Source organism: Diuraphis noxia, unplaced genomic scaffold, assembly GCF_037042655.1.
Source record: "Diuraphis noxia isolate RWA-SAM2 unplaced genomic scaffold, SU_Dnox_SAM2 contig0004, whole genome shotgun sequence".
Classification (NCBI taxonomy): Eukaryota; Metazoa; Arthropoda; class Insecta; order Hemiptera; family Aphididae; genus Diuraphis; species Diuraphis noxia.
In genome coordinates, this window is record NW_028301714.1 from 2,979,520 (window position 1) to 2,996,577 (window position 17,058).

General features: G+C 28.5%; 2 protein-coding genes across 2 annotated transcripts; one reads left to right on the forward strand and one right to left on the reverse strand.

Annotated features, from left to right (window-relative positions):
- The first annotated feature begins 135 nt into the window (after positions 1-135).
- LOC107167984 (uncharacterized) lies at positions 136-3,874 on the forward strand. Its single transcript, XM_015517224.2, has 3 exons — positions 136-915; positions 2,253-2,446; positions 3,027-3,874. The coding sequence occupies exons 1-3, from the start codon at positions 613-615 to the stop codon at positions 3,142-3,144; spliced, it is 615 nt and encodes a 204-aa protein (XP_015372710.1). The 5' UTR covers positions 136-612; the 3' UTR covers positions 3,145-3,874.
- Positions 3,875-3,935: 61 nt separating this feature from the next.
- On the reverse strand, positions 3,936-16,292 carry LOC107167987 (alpha-tocopherol transfer protein-like). The gene is made up of 6 exons (XM_089226105.1): positions 16,036-16,292; positions 11,018-11,171; positions 8,845-9,097; positions 4,739-4,849; positions 4,305-4,407; positions 3,936-4,134 (listed from the first exon to the last, which is right to left on the reverse strand). The coding sequence occupies exons 1-6, from the start codon at positions 16,178-16,180 to the stop codon at positions 3,995-3,997; spliced, it is 906 nt and encodes a 301-aa protein (XP_089082231.1). The 5' UTR covers positions 16,181-16,292; the 3' UTR covers positions 3,936-3,994.
- Between the last annotated feature and the right edge of the window lie 766 nt (positions 16,293-17,058).

Consider the following 17,058-nt stretch of genomic DNA (forward strand, 5'->3'; position numbering starts at 1 on the left):
TAATGCGATTAGGATTCAGGACCCGGTAACCATAGCACTTCTGCCGATTGCCGGTAACCATAAAAGTACTATCACAGTTATCTATTGTTCCATACACCCAAGACGTCACATTGGATTGTTTTGAATTTTAACGGTTTACGAGTTTACGACCACTCATAATTCAGATTGGGGCTGGAGCTCTTTACCTATAGGGCATAGGCTATAACTATTGAAGTATTGATTACGGCCTACCGGCTACCACCTACGGTAGTACAGACTACAGACGTGTCAAGAACATGTTCATTGTTCAGTATCGAACTATCGACAGTAATCAAGTACTAACTACTACAAGTCACGAGTTTACAACAATACAACTGCTCTACCAAGACTGAACATCTGACAAAGTGTTAAGTGACAAATAATAACTGTTTATTGTTTAGTGGCTTAGTGCTGACTGCTGAGTGTAACAGTTTCCCGCGCCCCAACATCAATCTGTCGTCACCTGTTCTGCTGCTATATACACATTAATTTCTCGTTACGTACGGTTTTCAACATTTTCGGTTTCGATTAATTTTTCATCCTCTTCCAACAAGACGTATATCCAGACCTCGAAAAATTCTCATTTCTATTGTCATGATGCGCCGACGGTTGAGTTTCATCGGTGGTGGAGAGTGTTGCGATCCTGGCACGCTCACTGAAAGCATCGTCGAGTCTGACATCCAGCGACAGATACGTGACAGGTTTGATGACGAGTGTCCATACTCATTGACTAGGAAGTCTGTGCGAAACAGCCCCCGTGCACGAAACTGCAACTCACAAGTATGGCAGGTGGCTGTCAACACGGTGGCAAAGAAACGCGATACACTCAGGCGCAGTGTCAGCTCAGTATTCAGGTCAATGAACAAACTCAGGACTGGATTCAAAGTGGCAGCACAGGTATATTGTGGGTTGTTTTGACTTTTGATGATTTTGTTTTCGTTGGTGTTGTAAGTGCTAGGATTGACTGTGTGACATGGATCATAAAAATCAATTTTAATTAAAATATCCGTTAATATGCATTATGGTTAAAATAGGCATATAAAATAAAAATGGAACACCTATGCATATCAATTTAAGGTCATGGATATAAATACCAAACCAAATTGACTTGTTGAACAATATTTTTCAATTATTTACAGTTTAAGGACACATACCTATATGGCTACATATTTTACATTATAATGATATAATTATAATATATTAGATGATTTAGTTAAATTTCAAAATCCCCTGCATGACACTCTATGTATTGGTTCATTTGAGTTAACTCAAAAGTTGTTTTAACAAAAACATGGTTTTTGCCTTTTTTCAGAACCATGTTGTAACATAGCAATGCAATGCAAACTATATTACAGAATTGATGCTTATGATGGACATGGAGTATGTTATCATAATATAAATTTCTCAAAAAAACCACAAAAAAGAGTGTTGTTTTATAAATAGTATTCTAATCAAAGGCCATTAAGAGGACGCTATACCCGCATGTTTTGTCTATGTCTCATAAACGTACAACATAGCCACATGCACTACTAAAATACATATTTTTCTCTCCCTGTTAGATTCAAAGTAGACCATTTAGAGCCAGTTGTACCGTCTCTGATTATAGTTAACCAGAGTTTAATCGGCTGAATTTGCACGGTTAAATATCTGTTATCAGCTGATTAAGCGTAATCGAAGTTTAACCGTAGATGGTACAACTGGCCCTTATAAACATACAAATTGAATCAGGATTTTAATTTAGATAGTATTTAAAAGAAACACATTTATCACCATCTTATTGCCAATCAGTTTTGTCGGACTTTCGTTATATTAGGTGTTACGTTATATTAGGTATATTCACATAATATATTATTATTCTCGTATTCTTTTTATTTTCTCGATATCGCAATACAAAAATGTATTTTGTTATTAAAAATGATCATTATTTCAGACTTAAATAACTTTTTTTGTATTTGTGATAATATTATTATTTAAAGACTTAAATATTTGAGTGACATTATTATCTGGATTTACCTATAATGTTTTGTTGGATTATTAGATCTATTCATATTTTATTCAACACTTATTAGTAATTAGTTTATTACCAATATTCCATTATACCTAATTTATTACTAATCAATTAAGTATCAGAAGGTTTGCTATTATTTTATTGTTATGTTTTTGTCATATTATATAAACCTTTTGTCCCCATTAATACTGCCATTGGTTGAATAACAAGTTATATCGTGTTACAGAAATTACGACCATCAACTAGACGTCGTTTTAAATTGGATGAATCGCCTCTGACTCCTAATACGCCCAGAACCCGGTCTAAATGTTTGTTGGGCAGAACGCCCACCAAGATGTATAGTCCTTTTGCCATTGATACGCCACCGTCATTACGTAGGCGATTTGCTTACAGAAGAAATCAAAATATTGACACTGAAAGGTAATTTTTCAAAATGTATACATCATATTTGATATTTTATTACATTTTAAATTTGTTAAGTGAGTCAATAATTGTATAAACCAATATTTAACATGGCTACTTGAGAGATTTATTTGTTAAAGACTTCAAGTATTATTTATTAATTTTATGCCAGCATTAATAAAGTGTCAGTTAATTATCTATTTAAAATTACTTGGTTATTTGAAATCAGTTACCAGAAGATTTTATTTAGATTTTAGTGGTTAATTTGTATGTTCTATTTTGTTAATAAAAGGTATTTTAATTCTGATTTTTAAGTCTTGATTTGAGCGCAAAGGGTAGATTATTTGAGTTCACTTCTTGATTTGAGTTAGAGCACTTATGTGCTTTACTACATTTTATATGAGCTTTAAATCTTTCAAATGTTGGATTATATCAAAACAAAAAAAATTAATTTAATATATTTTGAGACTTTACTACATGACATTGTTGTTTTATTTTATTTGCTACCTTGATGAATGTGTTAAAACAATTTTTACTTCATATTTTTAATATTTTATTATTTTAATTGTTCTAATTCAGATTGATTGATTGTTTACAGTAATAAATCAGTGAATGGAAAAAGTGAATCTAATAGTTATGAAGCAACAAATAATGAAAATAAGCAACCAACAATCAATTTAAATAAAGAAGATGAAAATTATGGAAGCTTAATATAAGTATTAATTGCAAAAGAATACTGCACAATTTAGCACTTTTTGCAAAAAAAACTAGATATTAAAAGTATAGTGAATGTATACTGGGTATGTTGTTTTTGCATAACACATTTTACTCTATTATTTTTTGTACTATCTATTTTAATTTTTAAATATTTAAATTAATGTTCCTTTTCAATATAATAAGAAAACGTGGAAATTATATTTTCTTTTTATTCGTAAACATATAATTTATTTGTTACAAATATTTACTATTATAGTTGTTTTATTTTTTGGTAGCTAAAAAATATTTTGTCAAATTATTTTTTGAATAGAAATTAATATTGTTATGTCTACTTTTAATTACTAATAGACTCAAATTCTATGATTTAGTTCTACTGTGTAATAATTTAATAACATGTATTAACCTTAATGTTAACTAATTTTGATGTAATTTTATAATCTATTCATGAATCTATTAGGTAACAACTTAGTACAGAATGATTCTAGATCCATACTCTTTTCTGTAAATGAAATTTATATTAGTCTTGTCGGTTAAGTAAATACTAAATTACTAGTGATTGGCATTATCACATTATTTTACTATTGAATTCTACCACCATAATTTGATTATAGTATATTTTGTATGTTGTATATGACAATTTTTTTTTTATGCATTATTCAGTAACAGTTTTATACTTCTCATGTTTCAATGTATTTCAATTGGTTTTAAATATTTAGTTAAGTTTATTTTTATTTTATACATAAAATTAAGAATAAAGACATTATTTTATATTTATAATTAATAACAAATAATATTAATAATTACTATTATTCTATTCAATTCCTAACTAAAGTATCTTAAATTGAAAATTCAATCAATCTGTAATTGTTTGAATGTACCATTCATGTCCAATTCGTCTTTTTTTATATGTTCTGGTCGTTTCGACAAGTTGGCCTTTGGTCGTGCTTCCAACCATTCTTTGTTAGCCATCAACAGTTCCAACATATCCTCTGCAAAGATAAAAATTATTTTTGAGTAACATTTAAAAAATGAATTCGTATCATAGGTGCCTATGCAAAATAATATATGTTTTGTGCACCTATAAATTACTTAAGATATAGGTACAATACAATTGCCAACAATATTACATGAAATACTACATTTCAACGGTATACATCACCTTCATATTTTTCTAGATTTCCGCCGCAGCCACCATAAATGTCTGGTAATACATCTTTTGGAATGTATTGGTATAAATCTTCCAGTGAATCGTGTACAAATATCTATAGAACAATTATAAAATCTTAATCAGTACGATATTTATAATTTATTATGTTGCAGTTTAGGCCTTAGGTTTGATAAATATTTTGGTATAAATAATTTACTAATTTTTTATATAAAAGTTGGTAAGATAAGCTATTTAATGATTTTGTGAAAGTGTAAATGATTAATGATAAGTCACCATAGAGAAACTAAGTATGTGGGGTGATATGCGTGAATAGTAAAGTTTAAGGTGTGTCGGGCTTGATAGAGCCATACTCTATTTTTTTGTTTTACTGATATTTTAATAGTATATAGCATCATAGTCCATAGATTATATTTTTCCAAACTTACCCTGTCTCTGATTTTGTTCGATACAAATAGCTTAAAGAATGTTATAAGGCGGCTCATGAACTTTGGCGGATTTATGTAGTGGACAGTTTTAACTCGCAGTGGGAACGAATCCTGTAAACAGTAAATTGATTATCTGTAAATAATTCTATTTATGTGTGATAATATAAATATAAATATTGTAATTCCATTTACCTTTATAAATTATTACCTATATTACTGACTATTGGAATACAGGATGACTTAGACCAATAATTATTAAAGCATACTATGTTAAGTAGTTAGGTACTATACATATATTCGGTACATGGAAGGTTCATTTTAAAAAAAGCGAGTAAGTGGATGTCGCTCTGCTGTACAGTAGGTTACAAGTGGGTTACTGTAATGGATGGAATTAAATCTGAATCCAATGATATTATATCATTGTATACGAAAAACGATTCTGAGCAAAGACGGTTTATCTGTCTAGGATATATTATACATTATTCAAATTTTCAAATCTTAGATTTAAAAAGGACATTTTTTAATAATTTCTAGTTTAAAATAATTTGCAAATTTTGGTGATTTTTACGTATGTTGTCAAAATTAAAATTTGAAAGATTGTAAAAAAAAATTGTGACCATGTATTTTTTTTATTTTTCAACTGCTATTGTAAAAATATGTTATAGGAGCCTTGTATTAAATTTTCAAATCTTAGATCTAAAAAGAAAATTTTTTTATGAATTTCTAGCTTAAAATAATTTGCGAATTTTCGTGACTTTTACGTATGTTGTCAAAATTCAAAATTTGAACGCTTGTAAAAAAAAATTGTCCCTATATATATCTTTTATTTTTCACCTGCTATTGTCAAAATATGTTAGGAGCCTTGTATTTAATTTTCAAATCTTAGATTAAAAAAGAAAAATGTTTATGAATTTCTAGCTTAAAATAATTTACGAATTTTCGTGATTTTTACGTAATATGTTGTCAAAATTCAAACTTTGAATGCTTATAAAAAAAATTGTGACTATTTATTTTTCAACTGCTATTGTAAAAATATGTTAAGCTTTTCTGCCTAACAAATAAATTTTTGTCGATATTAATTTAAAAAAAACTAATAATGATCGAAAATTGCAAATACCTATGAATAGTTCAAAGTCGAAAATTTTTTAAAATTGCATGGTGGATAGATTATACTTATTATATAAACATTCGGTAAAAATTTCATGTATCTATGGTCATTTGTAGAGCGCGCATTTCTATGCAATTGCAAATTTTTTCCTTTTAATATTTTTGGATTGTTGTCAGTTATTTCCACGAATCATCATAATTTGAACCTAATGGTGAAATTTTTTTTGCATATTTAAAGGTTATTGCATACCTATTTTTGCATATTTTGACAATTATTTGCATATTTTATTGCATATTGAAGCGAAAATTTAAAAAAATATATAAAATAATATTTTGTCAAGTAGAAAAATTAAAACTAAATTTCATAGTCACTAAATATTAATTTATATATACAGGGTGTCCCACAGAGATCCGACATTCTGACAAATGAAATAACTTTTGTTCTAATCAATATTTTTAAAAAATTTCTTTTAAATATAAAACATAGACACTTGCGCTACATTTTTAGAATACCTACGTTTTTCTTTTTAGAATACAGTTTACAAGGAGTTTATCCCAAACCTAGTCAAAAGCTTGGGTTACGTCTAAGAACACTTCGCAACAGTATTATTTTCCTTCTAATGCCTTGCTAATTATGTTAGTGACACGGTGACCTTGGTCAACACTAGAATGTTTATTCCGAAATTCAAACTGATAGTCTGGTATGAGGTGTTTTTCTTCAATAAGTAGTTTTAAAAAGCGTTTGAGAAAAAGTTTTTCAAAGAACTTTGACATGCTTGGTAGAAGCGATGTCGGTCTGTACGAGCTAGGTAGCTTGTTCTGGTGGTTTGGCTGGTTTGAGTAGCATAATCATTTGCGCCTTTTTTGATTGTTTAGGGTAGGGAGTATTCTTGTTGTAGGATTGCATTGTATATATGTGTTAAGAGGATAATCGCCTTTGATAACTCTTTAAGTATGCCTGGGCTGATCTCGTCGAAACCTGGTGCCTTTTTTGGGTTAATGTTGACAATTTCTCTAACGACTTCTAGAAGTGTAAAAAATTGTATTTTTTCTCTTGTTTCTTTCAGCCTTTTAACCTAACCTTGGCATTGTATCATATTGAATTCAGTAGTGATGATTTGGGCGTATACTTCTGCTATATCTTGCTCATCGTTGCGTGCCCTAGTACTGTCTAGCTATTACCTTACGAATATGTGGTATATGAGAACGAAGGTTTTAATGCATCTTAGAGCTATCCATAATGAGTAATCAGTGTCATTCGTGACAGATAAGCCATTCAGATAAGATTTAAATGTTTCGTTTTTCATTTCATTGATTTTGTCTCATAAAATTTTACCAATACGATTCCAATTCTTTTAATCATATGGATGTCAAGTTCTATTCTATGTTATATTCTCGTCTTTTACGCTTTTGTTGAACAATTTCTCCAATTTCAAGTGGATCTCCCGGTTATTCTCTTCAGGATTTATTGGTGTTGCCGCTTTCGCTGCATCAACGATATCATTGGTTAATTTTTGCACTATTGTTTCAATGTCTGATGATGTTTTTACTTTTTTAGTTTCACTGAAAGAGTGATGGTTTCTACGAGGATATTTATAAAAAGATTATAATCTGTTCATTTGTTTGTAAGAAAGATTTTTCGTTTTTTCACTTTGACGTTCGAACTTAGTAAGAGTAACACAGTACACAGGAATATGGTCGGCCGATAGTTCTGTAAGTCCCTCAACTTCTACATATTTTGACGAAATATTTTTAACTACGAAAAAGTCTAATAGGTCCGGTATCTTATTTGGGTCAGTAGGCTAATGCGTTGATTTTCAGGTGGAAATTACTCTAGTGTTGATAGTATTAACTGCTTTTAATAGGGTATGTCCTTTATTTGTGATGAGTTTTGATCCTCAGTCGGTGTGTTTTGCGTTGAAGTCTCCACCGATAGTGAATCTGGTTCCTAGCTTACGAAAAAAAATCAATGCATTTAATTTCATCTGCGCCTCCTTGTGTGGACAATAAATGCCCGTAACTGTAAGATCATTATTTCCACCATTGACGCTTAACCTTAATCTTGTAATTTAATTACAAGTATATTGTTTCAATTTCATTTTGCATGCGTAGGTACCAGAGTTACTTGGTAAACTAAAATTTGTGTTGACGCCGTGGGAGTACCTATTATTCGTCGAGTCCATTGCTGGATGACGATCTGCAGAGCCGCTACGCGTGATGGTTTAAATAATTTGTGTTAGGACACTTGACACTTTAAGGTTGTAACCAAAAAAAGTCAATAGTAGATATTTAATTTAATTTAATAAACACTTTGCACAATTCGACACTCGCGAGGAACCTACGTGTTATTCGTTCGACAGGTAAAACGTGATTAGTCGTATAATACATATAGCTCATTAAAATATTGACTAAATTTCTAAAACAAAAATTAATTAAAACTTGCTATACAAATTATTTTTATTCCTTGTTTGAGAATATATAGACAAAAAAAAACAAAATAAAATATAATATCGTCCTTGTTCCTCTAAAAAATGAACACAATTCCACTACGTCCTTTCACACGAACAAGGTACTACATTCTCGTTAAGTTCCTGAAAATTGAATGGAATCATTGGAACAAATTCCTTTGAATGCGTTACATACCAAGCACTGTGTATTATACAGGGAACCTTAAAGAAAATTATAGGTAAATATCACCATAATTTAGCAACCAAATCTTCATTAGACACTCTTTTTCTTCTTCAATATATCTGGTTTTTGTTTGCTTAGTTAAAAAATGTTCAAAAGTGATAGCAATTAGAAGTTTGACGACAATTTTTAGCTGAGTCACTTGCCCGCCCAGACAGTTTTAATTGAAAATATTCTAAACTTTCTATTAGGTATATCGTATAATATGCAAAACTACTTATGATAGGTCACATGTCAAATCGCTATAATTAATGATTTTACCTACCAATATACCATAAAACCAATAAGTACAGCAGTTATAATATACTCACAATGCAACATCTCAACAGATGTTTTGTCAAAGTGGGCGTGAAGGCCATGAATTGAGCTAGTCGAATGTGTTTCAGGTCATACAAAATAATGTTCCCGTACATGGGCTCCAATTTAAGCTGTAAGTCTAAAATGGCGATGGACACTTGACAAAACAGCATAACATCATATTTTTCATCGTCCGACGATTGGCGGGTCATGGTACAGAAAATTCTGTTACCCTCTGGCGTCAGTTTCGGGAACAAACATACAGATCTGTAAAAATGTAAAACGTTTAGTAATTAATAATTATTATGATTCATATAGGTATTATCTAATAAAATAAAAGTGCTAGACTTAGTCTCTCAATCGCGGTGCTATACCAATATAGTTTATAACTAAAATAAATTCTTGATGCAGAATTAGTGATGGGTAAATACTCGGTATTTATCCAATAAATACCCAGTATTTACCCGGTAAATTGGCAAAATTATTTTTAATTCTTAAACCAATTCATGGATATTGGATACCACAATACTTTTTTATAATTGTTTCCTGACTTTTCCATGTTATGCCACTATAATGACTAGCAAAACTAGATCTTTAAGCTTTTATTATAAAAAAAATGTATATAAACCTTACATTTAGTCTTTAATTTCAATTGAAATAAACTAAAGGCTTTAAAGTTTCATTAAAATTTAAATACAAATATTTTTCTTATGAAACATAAAGAAACATAATTAATACAATCAGATATTATTTTTTAATATTTCTATATAGGTAGGTACATAATAAGAATATAAAAAACTCAATTACCTTCAACATAACATTTAGTCTTTACTTTTTTATTGATATCTCGCTTAGAAAAATATCAGTTTCTATACCACTCGAATAAAAAAATTATGAACAATATATAATATTATTTAAAATATAATAAAAAATTGTGACTACCCCATAAGTCAGATCAGTCAGAATCAGAACTATAAAATATAAAAATCTATTTTAAATTACAATTACGAATTTAGTATAACAATATATAAAATATTATAACAATAACATAAAACTTATTAAGAGGACGCTCGTAGTTGAAATTTAGGGGGGCTTAGCCCCTCCAATTTAAAATTATCCCCTCCAAAAATTTGTAATTTAATTTAAGCATTAAATCCTTTATTAATTTTCTAATCTGCATCTACATAATAGTAAATACTGTTTATACGATTATAATCGTTGTTTGAAGATATTATTTTCTAAAGTTTAAACAACGATTCATTTTTCGTATGTTATATTGTTATCCATATTGGATCGCCCGCAAAACAATTTAACAATATTTAAGTTTAAGAATAGTATTACAAATATTGTTTTATTGAACAAGATATGTCGAATAGATTCTCCAACGAACAAATTTTGAATAAATTTGCAATGTCGAACCGATGATGTTTATAATAAATTATAACATAATATTATATAACATAAGGTATAAATAACATGGTACCTAGATGTTGATTTGCTTTAGTGAAAATATTTTATTGTATATTTTTGTTTTATTTTGCTTATTGATAATATATGCACGACTTGCATGAGCGGGGTCAGAAGCTCAGCTCAGCACAGTATACGTCTATACATACAACTGTCAACTGTATTAGCTGATATCAATATAAAAAGTTCCTAATTATTTATAGCAATATATTATTAAATTATATTTATGATTTAGAACGCGGGGATTTTAACCGGGTTGAGTCATCGTTGAAAATATTTTATTGAATTGCCTGAAGTTGTTTGGATTCTGTTTATTGGAGCTAAATTACTGTAATTTAGGAGATAATAATCTAGCCATAACGCGCGCGCCGAATAGGTTTATAAAATGTTTGGGATACACAAGACACAACCTAATCTTACCTAATATACTTAGAGACTTAAAGAATATTCGAATCAAGAATTCAAGAATTCAAATCAGTTGATTTTAAAATAAAGTAAATACATTGAGTACATTTTAGGCACAAATAGCATATTTTGAGATTTCAGGAGAGGGAGGCTAAAGCTCTATTATAATAATACCATTAAATAAGCTAAAAAATGTAGGAAATGTTTAGGGGTTATTGAAATTTGTGTTAATAGGTACTTATAAAGCTCTTAAAACCCCTATATTTTCGCTTATGGTATAAATATTAAGCATATTTAAGTTGACTTTTTAGTTACCCTTGTTTAGTAGCTTCTTTTAGCTGTTCCCTAGTAAAAGAGCCAAAAAACTCTGGAAATTCTGCCCGTGCTACGAAGTATGAATCAATAACTTGCTTTGATCTTTGCAAATTATACTTGCATCCAGTTATAAAATGCGCTAACCATTTTCTATCTGCAATTTAAATAGATGTATATGATTATAAATAGTTTTTCATATTAATTTTATAAATCTATAACAATAATTATTAATATTAATTATTATCATACATATAGATTATAGTCTATATGTATAGCAGGGGTGGCTAACATGAATACGTCCGCACAGTCACACGGCACACATCTTAAACCTATCTTCAATAATGAATGCTGTCTTGTGGTTTTGGATGTTAATGCGCGTATGGTTAATAATTTTTACTACACCTACTATTATAGGATAATTTAATAATTCATTAAAATTGACTTATAATTGATTGATCATTCAAGCCCAATTATAAGTAATAACTATATTAAGCACAAATTATAACATAAGCTATATTTATTCAAATAGCAATAAAAAAAAAAAAATAACAATCCACATAATAATATAATATAATATAAATTATATGTATAAGTTTATAATTTTTATTTATTACTTACTAAATTAAACACATACTTAAACCTGCTATTTAGATCAATTTGATAGTCTTATAAATTGTGAAACTTACAATCATAGATTAAAATGATTATATTGATATTTTATATAATCTCTGCTACAATAATGTACAACCATATATTACATATTATACAACATATTATGGTGCAAACATTGTCATTGAACAATATGTAGTATGTACCTATAGTTCTACCTATATTATATTAGTAATACTATTATAGTATATATTATAGTATGCTATGTAGCCTTAGTAACCTAACCTATGTATATATTTTAAATATTGTCATTGACCTTATAGTTCATATTTACAGTTCTATAAATTACTTAGTTAACTACTTTTTATTTATATTTTTTTTATCGAAGGACGAAATATATGTTTCATACAAAATATACTGTGAGAAAATCTGTTCGTCTAACAGGGGAAAAATACCCACTCAAAAACTCTGATGAGACTTATAAATTGTATAATGTAGTATGATGTATAATGACTATAAATTATAATGTATAAAATAATCACTAGATATAGGTAGTCTTTTTCTGGAGCGGAGACGGTTTGTCAGCCAACGATATTTTATATTACGTTTATAATTTATATTGTTATTGTTAATATGAATAATATGCCAATATGGTAGCAGATAAGTTGAAGCAATATTATTTGCATATTATCATATTAATTTTGAACGCATAATAATATAATATATATACTTTAGAAGTTTCATGTACCACGAATAATACTTTTAAATTCCAAAAAAATAACTAAAATCGTTATTCGTGATTTTGATTTATAATTTCGTCCAAATTTGAACTTAAAATAACTATAAGAAAACCTGTGTTTTATATTTTTTTGTTATAAATAAAACTATTTACGTGAATTCTTGTTTTAAATTTAAGTTTTAATAAATTTAATTGAAATTTTAACATTAAACGCTAAATAAAAAATCTAGCTTATGCCATTTTAATATTTTTAACCTCCTGTATTGTAACAATGTGTGAGGATCTATATAGACATTAATCAAAATAAAACTAATGAAAATGGAAAATGTTATGGCGTATAGAAAATTCTAATATGAACATTCAGTGAAAATTTCATAGGTATATGTATTTTTTTAAGAATTACGTTGATGTGTGCGTTTTTATTTTCGCAGAACTATGGATTATCCCGGAAGTTGTTAACGTTAAGACGTGTCTATTATCAAGGTATCTCACTTTATTAGTTAAGTGTCATGGGCATTTTTTAAGATAATATGTAAAGGTAGAATATATTATAGCTATAATCGAATCAAATGACGTGGAACCGTAGCCATGCATATATGCATAAGTACTACACTACTGCATATAATAAAGTGATTCACATACATGCTGTAAGTATATCCGAACAGTTAAGATGTAGATATACCTATTCATATATTAAATAGTATATACTACCTCTATATATCATAAAAAATGTCCATGACACTCAACTAATGAGTGCATGAGATACCTTGAACAGACACTTATAAGTTTCCGGGATAATCTGGTTCCATCATGTAATTTGGTCCGGTAAATTATATCCGGTGACAATTGATCCGCGACGTTTAATTCGGTCAAAAAAGAACCTGTAAGTACATAAACATCCCGTTAAAAATCGTCCGGTAAAAAAATAAAATAAAAATATACATAAATTATTATTATTATTTTATTTTCATAATTTTTAAAAACGCCAAGTAGAAAAAAATAACAATCAGTTAATAATATATAAATTACGAATTATTGTTTATGACATAATAATATAAAATAATAAACTAGAATTATAAAAACAATACAGTCATATTCTATAACATTCGCTACAATATTATAGATTATTTTCCTAAAATTATAATCCTAAATCCTAATTCTATTTATTTATATATTTTTTTTTTACTGGATATTTTTTGTACGGGGTTTTTTTAACCGAATCAAATGTCACGGATCAATTGGGGTCTGGGGAGAATGTAACTTCCTACAAGGTATAAAAAAAGCTACGTATATGTTTGTCCCTACACGGCTACACGAATATAAAAATGAGAATATGAGATGTGTATTAGCAGTGGCGAAACGACCGTGGTCTTTGAGAAGCGATTACTTTTCGATTTTTTTAAGGTTTGGGGCTGGGTGGGTGCCGTGGGTCGTGGTTGATAATATGAAAGTGAATAACCACAACTAAGTACCTATTAGTATTAGTATTTATATAGGTAACAATTTATAGATATATTCAGGTATAACTGTATAAGTACTATGTGTAATAGCACTAATTGATGGGTTGGTGGGTGTTTAAATTGTAAGATTGCGTAGGTATGTGCTATTTTAGGTTCGTTTCGCCACTGTGTGTAAGTCCTACATTGTAAAAAAAAGGTGCGTATGATATATTATGATAGTTCCTACACGGCGGTCGGTGGTAAAATTATTCAATATGTATAAGTTCTTATACAGTAGCAAAAAAATAAAAAATATAATGTCACTAAGTGTAAAGGTACTTATACTATATTTATATTATGGATTAGGTGTTTATATTTATTATTAAACTATATATCTCATAGGTATATCGTATATATATGTACGTATCTACTATATATATGTACTTATATTATCTGTAATATGATATGTGTGCTTCATGGTTTAAAATAGGAAACTTCCCCAAACTACTAAAATTCAGTGATTCAGTAACTATCTAATTACATATGCTTAATTAACTATAGCCTATAGGTAGATATTATAGGTACCTATACCTAGTATACCTATATTACAACAAAATAATTTCATTAGATACAGGTATTAGATGAAATGTTGCTATGTTGTGATCATATTGTTATAGAGTTATCAAACTTAATGTACCTATGGATATTGTACATATTAAAGAGACGAAGTCATAAATATATTTTTGATAGTTTAAACGCATTTATTTTATACAACACATTTTATATCCTACTGATCTGATTAGAGAGAGATGATTATTGACTATTGATTTAACAATGATATATTATGCAGTTTTTTGTTTTTTTATGCCTCTCATAACTCATCACTAAAGCAGAGGACCTGTAAGTTGTAGCTCTAAAAAAGCTCTAAATAGGTAAGCACTTATGCACTTTAAACGCCATAATATGCATTTAAAATATGCGCATAAAATTTTTTCTAGTGAATTTATTTAAAATTATTAATAAATAGCATTTGTACCATAGCCAAATAAACAAAATATACATGTTATTAAAATTTTATAATTCTTCTTTTAGTACTAAAAAAAAAGTAATCATAGTTTAGTTAAAATTATTTTGTTCTGCAAGCGCTTCAAGGAAAAACATATGCCCGCTGATAGTCAAAAACCATATAATAAGACAAAAATTAAAAATAAATAATTTTTATCCAAACATGGATTTTTTTAAAATAAAATGTCAGTCTGGAAAAATCAAAAATTTATTTAAGTTAAATATGTGTCTCTAAAAGTATAAGATGCCGTCTAAAAGTGTAAAATATGTCCTAAAAACGAAAATGACTCAAAATATGCCTTTATATACAAAATAAATAATTTCTGACTTCTGTACCTACAATATTTATATTAAATACTTACATCATTATTATAACTATAAGTTATATATTATTACAATATTACTACTTATTAGAATTATACAAGTTATAGACAACATAAATTGAAATGGTTTTTATTCATAATAATATTTAGATATGTAACCACTTACTGACTTACTACATTAATAGGTAGGTATTCGGGGGTGTCTTAGATTGAGTGGAGTGCGAAACAGACAGTCCCACATGCCTTATTATAGTTTTTTAAACATTAGCTATTAGTATAGTGCCAACATCTTAGTGTTTACTGTATATAGTTAATTTTCTAGTAAATGGACTGTTTAGGATTACATTATTATTGATGAAAACTACTATTCTATATGAATAATAAATACATATTAATACTTATATTACTAATGATAAGTTAATTCATTAGGTATATCTTAACAAATTACCGGTGTAAAATTATACATTCTGTAATTAAATTTATAACGTAGGATTAGGTATATTTATATTTCGATATTATAGTAGTTTATGTTTAGTTTATGTTTATATTTAGTCTATGTTAGATTAAGTTAAAACTGTAAAATTTAGGTACATATATTCGCACACATCGAAGCTTAACCGCCTTAAACATATCTTCAATAATGAATGTAGAAATAAATAATAGAAATAAAAATAAATAATTTCAAAACTAGTTGTATGAAACGTACTTGTTTTGTACTCTGCTATTTTTGTTACTGTGCAAAATAAATATGCAAATGCTACAAGTCATCACCTGATCTTGTATATATAGTACATAAAACTATGTAATCTAATATTGACATAAAACTAAGTTATATTAACTAACCAGTAATATTAGGTAAATGTGGTTGTTTGGTCAACCATTCCATGAGCTGAGTGACATCTTCTTCGAGTCTATGTAACGGTTGATAGAAATCTTCATTCTTTATGTATGCGATTTGCGTCTCGTTCGGTGGTATGAGGTACGTCATATTGTATAAGAATATATTGTGTTAAATACAATTAACTTTTTTTTTTGATTATTGACGAAGTAGTATATCAAACAGCGTGAAGTCGAACACTGAGGCTATAGAAGCGGATGTATGAAATGTAAAAACATTTGCACTATAATAAATATTATATATACCTACAATTTACGTAGTTATATAGACCCACCAACCTTCTTGACGATTCTGGTTTTTATTTATTTTTCTACCATTTAATTATATGAAATTACCTACCGGCCAGTTATTGTCAGTCTATATAAACGACTGACTGTCGCCGGAGAAGGGCAATTGCGAGTTTTCTTCCTTGTTTGTACATCATATGTACATTTTCGAATGGTAAAAAGCCGTTTATACTAAATCATTTGTATTTTATATCATTTAATCAAACGAAATTATTATTTTTACCTACGTCAACGACGACACATTCTAATATTGGACCTTGAACCCTAGATTCAAATTGTATACCTACCAATATTGGGTATAATGTAAAAAATCATATTGTTGCATTACTGCATTACTTGAATCCCTGAAAAAATATTTTCTTTCCAATTTTCATACAAACGTAAGGCTGTCTTTATTTTAACATCTAGTTAGGTATTAATTATTACAGGTATGGTTAAAAATGTGTGATTGTGATTTATACCTACCAAAAAATACATTGGCTCGCAATTTTTGTAATTACTGATAAGCGATAGGTACGTAATGAATGAGTCCTATTATAAGACATAGCATCAAGGCTAGATAGGGTGTGGTTAGATTATATGTATTATATAACTTAATCATGAGGGAGTGGTAGACTGGGAGATGCCCTAAGCCCTGCAGTGACAAGTGTAAACTTACTGCTAAATAATGAACGTATTTTT